At 32.3% G+C, this 7,797-nt stretch overlaps 1 protein-coding gene across 1 annotated transcript; it reads right to left on the reverse strand.

The window, feature by feature from the left end:
- Positions 1-1,031: 1,031 nt before the first annotated feature.
- On the reverse strand, positions 1,032-1,970 carry LOC139862112 (1-Cys peroxiredoxin PER1). Its single transcript, XM_071850662.1, has 4 exons — positions 1,853-1,970; positions 1,620-1,768; positions 1,364-1,510; positions 1,032-1,280 (listed from the first exon to the last, which is right to left on the reverse strand). Exons 1-4 carry the CDS (start codon positions 1,968-1,970, stop codon positions 1,035-1,037), a joined length of 660 nt encoding a protein of 219 aa, XP_071706763.1. The 3' UTR covers positions 1,032-1,034.
- Positions 1,971-7,797: the final 5,827 nt, after the last annotated feature.

Genomic DNA, 7,797 nt, shown 5'->3' on the forward strand with positions numbered 1-7,797 from the left:
GAGTTCTATGTATATTATGAATGTTCAATTTTTCATCATCATAAAAAGTGAGACAAATACACTCTCTATATAGAGTATGAAAGGTTACACCTTTTGGCTAAAGGATACCATGAATGGGCACACCTTTTGGCTAAAAGGTGTCCATAAATAGTTGTAACTTTTAATGAAGAGATGCCATGAATGGTTACACCATTCCATGAAAGCTTGCACCATTTCATTAAGGCTTACACCATGTCATGATTAGTTATGTCTTTTGGCCAAAAAGACATCAACTAACAAACACAACTTTTCAATTAGATGACTTTAGTTAGCTTAAACAAGCGTGTGTACTTCACACTATCCTAATTTATTATAAAACTTAACTAGAAATCCATTTGTCTCAAGTAAATCACCTTATCACACAAAATGACCGATGACACTAAAATCACCAACAGTATATGTGTTTTATGTCAGCAACATCCTCGAACTCGTCTTAAAAAACCCGATTAATTGATCATTCAAACGTAGGGCGAAGGCGAATTTACCCACTAGTATTACATATAATATTGAGACAGGGTTATGATGTTAAGTGCGTAATATGTCTAAACAATAAGGAAAAAGGAAATAAGGTTCATATCGGTTCACTTTTTCAATTGAAAGTTTTGGTGCATCAAAACTATAACCGTGAATAGTCAAAGTTCATACATTAACAAGCTAAAAACATGCAAATATTTACAAATTACAATATGTAATATTCTAGGTGAGTTGAATATTGATATAAGTTGCTGAATTTGCAAATCATATTTGAGGTGTATGATGATGTCATATTTCTTTGGTCAACTACCCATCTTGTTGACCCGGCCGGTCATGTAAGTTATTATACGAAACATACAAACATGCATCCAAAATTAATATAGGCAGAAATAAAAACTATATATACATCAAACACAAAGTAACATTACATTATAATACCATAGCATTAGCATCCATCAAGTTCATACATATCTAGAGGGCAAAAGTAGCTAATTATTATAATTATCTAAGTGGATCGCATATCAAACATGAGTAAAACGTAGATAATCCTTGTTAGATGGTAGTTTAGCTGTTTCAAAACCATTTGGAAACATTTGTTTAGCTTCAACGTTGGTTACACTCGGAGCTATCACCACCGCTTCACCCTCCTTCCAATTCGCCGGTGTCGCTATTTTGTGTTTCGACGCCTTCAACAACGAGTCCAACGCCCTCACCACCTCATCCATGTTCCTACCCGTACTCGACGGGTACAAAAAGCTCAATTTTATCTACACAAATCATTTTCCAAATGATTTCATTATAAATAAACAACCAAGGATAACCAAAAATTAATTACTCCGTAAAAGTTTACCTTTTTATCAGGGCCCACAATGTGCAGTGCACGTGAGGGAACAATTTGACCCGAAGGATCTTTCTCATCAGGGTCAACCATGTTAAGCTGCTTAATGATATCTCTGTTTGGATCAGCAGCAATTGGATATGTCACCTTCTTTCCATTCTGCACCATCATTTATTTTTATAAATTATATTCAATCAAATAATAGATACGGAGTATTTGTTGAATTTACTAATTACAACTAAAGATTAATTTATTATATCATGATTACGTTATAGGCTTCGATATCTTTGATCCACTCCTTATGAGACGGAACATCATCACAAGATAAACCTAATAACTTCACACCTCTTTCCGCAAACTTATCGGCGTATGCAGCCATCGCGCCGAGTTCCGTCGTGCAAACTGGTGTGAAATCACCTGCATGCATTTCATTCATTTATTTTTTATTATTTCTATTTCTTTTTGTAGAAATGCAAAAAAATGGGATAATTGATTAATTACCAGGATGAGAGAAGATGATGGTGAAGTTGTTGCCAACATAGTCATGAAGATTAATTGGGCCATGAGTTGTGTCTACTTTCAGGTTTGGAAGTGAGTCTCCGATCGTAAGGCCTGGCATTATGCTCTTGATTATTATTATTTTTATTTGGAAATTCGATTTATTTATGGTGAAGAGAAGGTAAAATGAATGTGTAGATATATAAAGGGTTGAGAAATGTGACACGTGGCATTATTGTAAACGTGGCGGTTTATTATGATGCCACTTCTACATCTGCCACCACCACGTCTTCGATCTGTTGCATTTACGTTGCCAACTAGTCAAACATAGACATGTCTTTGACCTTTTAACTAATTATCTTGTCGTTTTCATAAAACAAGACCATAGAATATTTTTATATCGTTAAAAATTTTATATCGTTAAGAATTAAAATCGAGTTCAACTGATAACAATTTTAGTTAATCGGATTTAGTTAATCAAAGTATAAGATCTGTTATAGTGTCGTGGCATATTTTAACTGAAACATTTTTACTAGTTACTAAACAATAAAAGTATAATAAATGATCAATTTTCATAACCAACCACACAATGTTAAATTTGTTATAAGAGCACTAAGAGTCGTTCAGTGTTAAATCAGTTTTAAATTTAACACTGGATTTAACATTGAGACCAAAACAGAAAAAATCGTTCAGTGTTAAATCTCAGTGTTAAATCATTATTTAATTATTATTATTTAATTTATTTTTATACTTTTATTTATTATTTAATTTATTTAACTAACAAAAAATATAATATAAATAAAAAAAAGTATCATTGTGATTTTAAAAAAAAAAAAATTGACCCAATTTTTTAAAAAAAATCAGCCCTTTTTTTGCCATTTTTAATGGCACAAAATTCAGCCATTTTGTCCAATTGATTTTTTAATACTTGTATTTATATTTATCTTTTTATCTTTTAGTATATTAGTATATACTCCGTAATTCATTTAACTCTGCAACATTCGGTCCTTTTATTTCCATCTTCTTCATCTTTCCCATCTTCATCTTGGCTCTGCAACAAGTCAACAACCAAAAACAAAACTAATTAAATAGTGAAAAAACAAGAAAATAATAACAAAGAAAAAGAAAAAAGAAAACGGTGGCCACAATCACCGTCGAATAGGTGACGCTGAGATGAAACGGTGGCCGGCGACGGTGATATAACGCCGGCGCGGTGTGGGGATTCCCACCGTCACCACCGTTAAAATTGGATAATGGCGAATTTTTTTTACGACTCTTGGTGCTCTAAGACTTTTTAGCTACACAAACTCAGAAACATATGTAGTGTTCTTAGTTGAAATGCTTCATGTTTCAATATCAAGTTTCAGATTGAGTAGTTCACTCTGTATATACACATACAATTTGTTAATGTATAAATTTGATAAAGGGAAAGAGTTACTAAAATACCGTTCACTCTTCGAGGTATTAATGGTTACTACTTACTAGCTAACTTGTATATAGTGTCAAATATAATTGTAAACTAATTAAAGACCCGCGATTTCGGGGTTTATGAAATGGGGGTTATGAAATGATCGAATTTGATAGAGTATTTGTTAGGTTGATTAAAAAGCAAACAATATTAGATAAACTACAAAAGGTTGTGATATATTCAATAACATAAATAGACCCATAATACGTTACACATATGTAACTATCAAAGGATTCTAATAAGAAATGAATATGAGTAAAAGTACATACGAAACTGAAATTAAATGATTTACTTTATCATGGATGGAAATACTAAATAGATACATATATAACTATTTCATTAGCATGAACGTCACAAGAATTGACCCATTATATAGACCCACGAATTCGCGGAGATTTTTGAGGGATGAATCACCATTGATTTGTATGAATCACTATATCTTGTATAATATTTGTTAGGTTTATAATAAATTGATTCAGTTGCAATATTAGTGTTACCTGACTTATAATCAATGTAGCTTTTTTGAATCTAAAAACAATACATATAAAATAAAATTGAAAGTCTAACACTGTAAAAAAGGCTAACATCCATTTCTCTAAGAAAAGACCAGCGAATTCGCGGGATTGGTTAAAATAAATTGTTGCCATAAAGTAAACAGATCACATATGATAATATTTGGTAATCCTAACCTAAACCCTGAACACTATAATCTAAATCATAAAATCTAAACCTTACACCCTAAAATCTAAACTCTACACCTTAAACCCTAAACTCTTTTAAATCCTTTGATTTAAAAACTAAATCTAAACTCTAACCCTAAACCCTAAATCCTAAACTCTAAAATCTAAACCCTAACCTAAACCCTAAATCTAAACTTAAAACCCTAAACCTAAACTAAACTCTAAACTCTAAACCCTAACCTAAACCCTAAATCTAAACCCAAAACCCTAAACCCTACACCCTAAACCCTAAATCTAAACCCTAAACCCTAACTTAAACCCTAAATCTAAACTCAAAACCCTAAACCCTACACCCTAAATCTAAACCCCAAACCCTAAAAACTCTAAACACTAAGCCCTAAAATATAAACCCTAGACCCTAGAATCTAATCCCTAAAATATAAACCCTAAACTCTAAACCCTAAACCTAAACCCAAAACCCTACACCCTATAATCTAAACCCTAAACCCTAACCTAAACCCTAAAATCTAAACCCAAAACCCAAAACTCTAAACCCTAAAATGTAAACCCTAAACCCTAAATCTAACCCGTAAACCCTAAACGCTAAATCTAAACCCTAAACTTAAACTCTAAACCCTACACCCTAAATCTAAACCCTAAACCTTGAACCCTACCCTAAACCCTAAAAACTCTAAACCCTAACCCTAAACCATAAGCCCTAAAATATAAACCCTAAACCCTAAATCTAAACCCAAAACCTTACATATTGTAATAAATTACTTTCAATGATAACACAAATAAATAATATAACATTTCAAATGTTTAAAAATATAAATAAAAAAACCGCCCATATTGACACATATAATAAGAATCTTAACGTAATATATTACCCACTTGACTAATTATAAAAGCCGCCCATATTGACACATATAATGAGAATTTTAACGTAATCCTTTAATGCATGTAAAATCTCTGGAACCAAATTAATACCTACATGTAAAAGCATGTCTATTTATAATTTACAATATGATGTTATCAAAGTAAAGGTTGCACAGACAAACAGCTCTTTTTAAATTGATTATAGCAGGAAGCAGCTAGATCATAGGGACTACCAAAAGCCATATTTAAAAGGTTTAATAAGAGACGCGGACATCAATTATGAAACAAGAGGTAGCAATCTCAACCCATTTTCATTTCTACTGATAATGTTTATATTTTAATCTAAACGGATCAAAGAGTGAAACAAGTTAGATTAAAGAAAATAAGTCAATGGGTCAAAATGTGTGCAAACTGTACTTTTATGAGTTATATGATAATACCCGAAACCCTTACTGGCTATAGAAAATATTGTGAAGCAAGCTTTTAGGTTCAACCGCTTCGTACCATACCAAGAAGTTCCCATATGGGGCTAAATTCATCACATATGTTTCTAAGCTTCTTATTTTGTCTTCGAGGTGGAACTTGAATGGCTCAATAATTAGTGTAGTTTTAAATTTACCCCAAAAGCCATGTTAATGAAGAATTTTTAGACAAGTAATTGAAAATTTAGCTGTTAGGTTCATCTAACAACCATTAAATATTTCTCAACATATTCTCCTCTTAGTTACAACAATAAAGATAAAGATAATAATAAAAAACAATGAAACAAAAAGAAGGATAGCAGTTGATGGAAACGAACCCCGTCAGACGCCGCAAGTATAGATGGAAGATTAACTATTGAGTCTGCACTCTCAATTTTTACAATCACGTGGATATCTGCATTGCAGCCTACATAAGAGATTTGTGAAACCTCGGTCAACTATAAACAAATAAAATCTGAGCAGAGCAACATATAGAATCCTCACTTATGAGATAATCTTTCAGCTCATGAACCACTTCAGCACCCTTCACAAATGAGACAGCATAAAAATCAACCTGGTTGTCCACTCCAAACTTTATATCTTCCCAGTCTTTATCTGTATAATTAGGCTTGGTTAGCATGCAATCGAAGTAAACATAAATTACCCTGCAGCATAACAATTTGTGACAGCTGAAGAATGATATGACATATTCAGGATTATTGTAAAATAGATTGCATTAACATATTCAGAATGATATGCTTCTTTGCCTAGTTCGTGCGATTAAATTGTCCCTGGCGTTTTCAAGCTTTTGATATTAGACCAGACCTAACCTATTTATAATGACGCATTACTTTGCCCGCATCTTTTAATCTATAGTCTCCAATTTATTTAATTCATTTACATATACTGCTAAAACATGAAAATTTGTAGTGTTTTAGTGGGCATATGTAAAAATTAGAAGAAAAAATTATGGATTGTGATCAATAGTGTAAAACATGTGATATATTTCAGGTGGTTGATCAATAGTGTATAACCTGTGATATATTTCAGGATCAACTGAAATTAAAGCAACATATCTTAAATGCTGAATTTAATTTATAGAACTTCTAATCATAGTGAACGTTGACATGAACGTTGAACTTCTTCTCAAACCTATCAAACAACGCAATATTAATTAGATTTGACAAATAGGATCAACCAATAACACAACCAATGCAGGTACAAAAGCAAAAGGTGATTATATTGGCGTTTAAGGTAGAGAGAATAAGAGATACAAACTAATCCATAATCGAATTACCGGTTTCAAAGTTAAGGCTGATTCTTGTGCCAAAAGCCCAAATATTGCACTTTGAGCAACCCTGAAAAGAAGCCATATTACATACATTAAGAAAACTTATATCTAATTTATAGCAAGTAGATTATAATAAATCGATAAATTAATCTATATATCAATAATCTATATATCAATTAGAAAGGGCTAAACACTGTTCATATCGTAACTATAACGACCCGACTTTTTCGACTTGCTTTTGTGCTTTGTGTTTTCACGAAAATGCATGTTCGTACGTACCGAGCTATATTATACTCTGGGAACTCCCTACATGTTGACTACTTTCATTTATATGTTAAAATGTATCATTAAGTACGTAGGATACTTAACTAAATCCTCGGAAGCCTTTATGACCGTTAGTGTCACTTGACGTTTTTTTTAACGAACTGTGTACTGCGTACAAGTTTACCTTTTGTCGTAATCGTAATATTATGACTACGAAATACTAATTGTTATTTTATAATAACAATTATTTGGGTTTTTGGATGCTTAATTACGCTTAGTAATTTACTAGAGCACACTAGTTAGTCTTGTTGGACTTTCTACCTTATTGGACCTTAACCCACCCTACACTAGTTAGTGGACTATTTAATTAGCCCAATTATAAGTAACTAGTGACCCATTAATATGTAAGATAAATGCCCATTTATTAGAGGGAACATACTAGCATTTTTGTCAAGTATTATCCTTAATGTTGCATGGGATCCTAACACAAGCACCAACTTTAGACAACCATTAACCAAAAAGCAAAAAGGTGTCCCCCTTGGAAACCCACGGCCTAACCACCACCACCCTCACCTCACCTCCTATAAATACTAAGCCATTTCCTCACCATTCACACTTGATTTCCATTCACAATTTACACACACTTGTTCATTTCTTTTCTCTCTAGTTTAAAGCTTGTAAGTATTTTGAATTTCTTTTCTTCTTCTCCTTCTCATCATCACGAGTTCATCATCATCATTAGAAGATCAAGCTTTTTAGCTTTTGATCTTGATTACATCTTGTAGATTCAAACATGGATTTGAATCCTTCAAGAACATGGAAGATTCAAGCTTTCTAGCTTTGAATCTTCACCTACTTTGTAGATCTAAATCTTTTAGCTTTAATCTTGTTATTTTGTTATAAAG

Source organism: Rutidosis leptorrhynchoides, chromosome 1 (assembly GCF_046630445.1).
Source record: "Rutidosis leptorrhynchoides isolate AG116_Rl617_1_P2 chromosome 1, CSIRO_AGI_Rlap_v1, whole genome shotgun sequence".
Lineage (NCBI taxonomy): Eukaryota > Viridiplantae > Streptophyta > Magnoliopsida > Asterales > Asteraceae > Rutidosis > Rutidosis leptorrhynchoides.

Coding starts and splice junctions, on each gene's coding strand:
- LOC139862112 (XM_071850662.1), bottom strand. CDS start 1,970: ATGCCAGGCCTTACGATCGGAGACTCACTTCCAAACCTGAAAGTAGAC. Junction 1,769..1,852: donor CATCATCTTCTCTCATCCTG/GTAATTAATCAA, acceptor AAATGCATGCAG/GTGATTTCACACCAGTTTGC. Junction 1,281..1,363: donor TTGTGGGCCCTGATAAAAAG/GTAAACTTTTAC, acceptor TGATTTGTGTAG/ATAAAATTGAGCTTTTTGTA.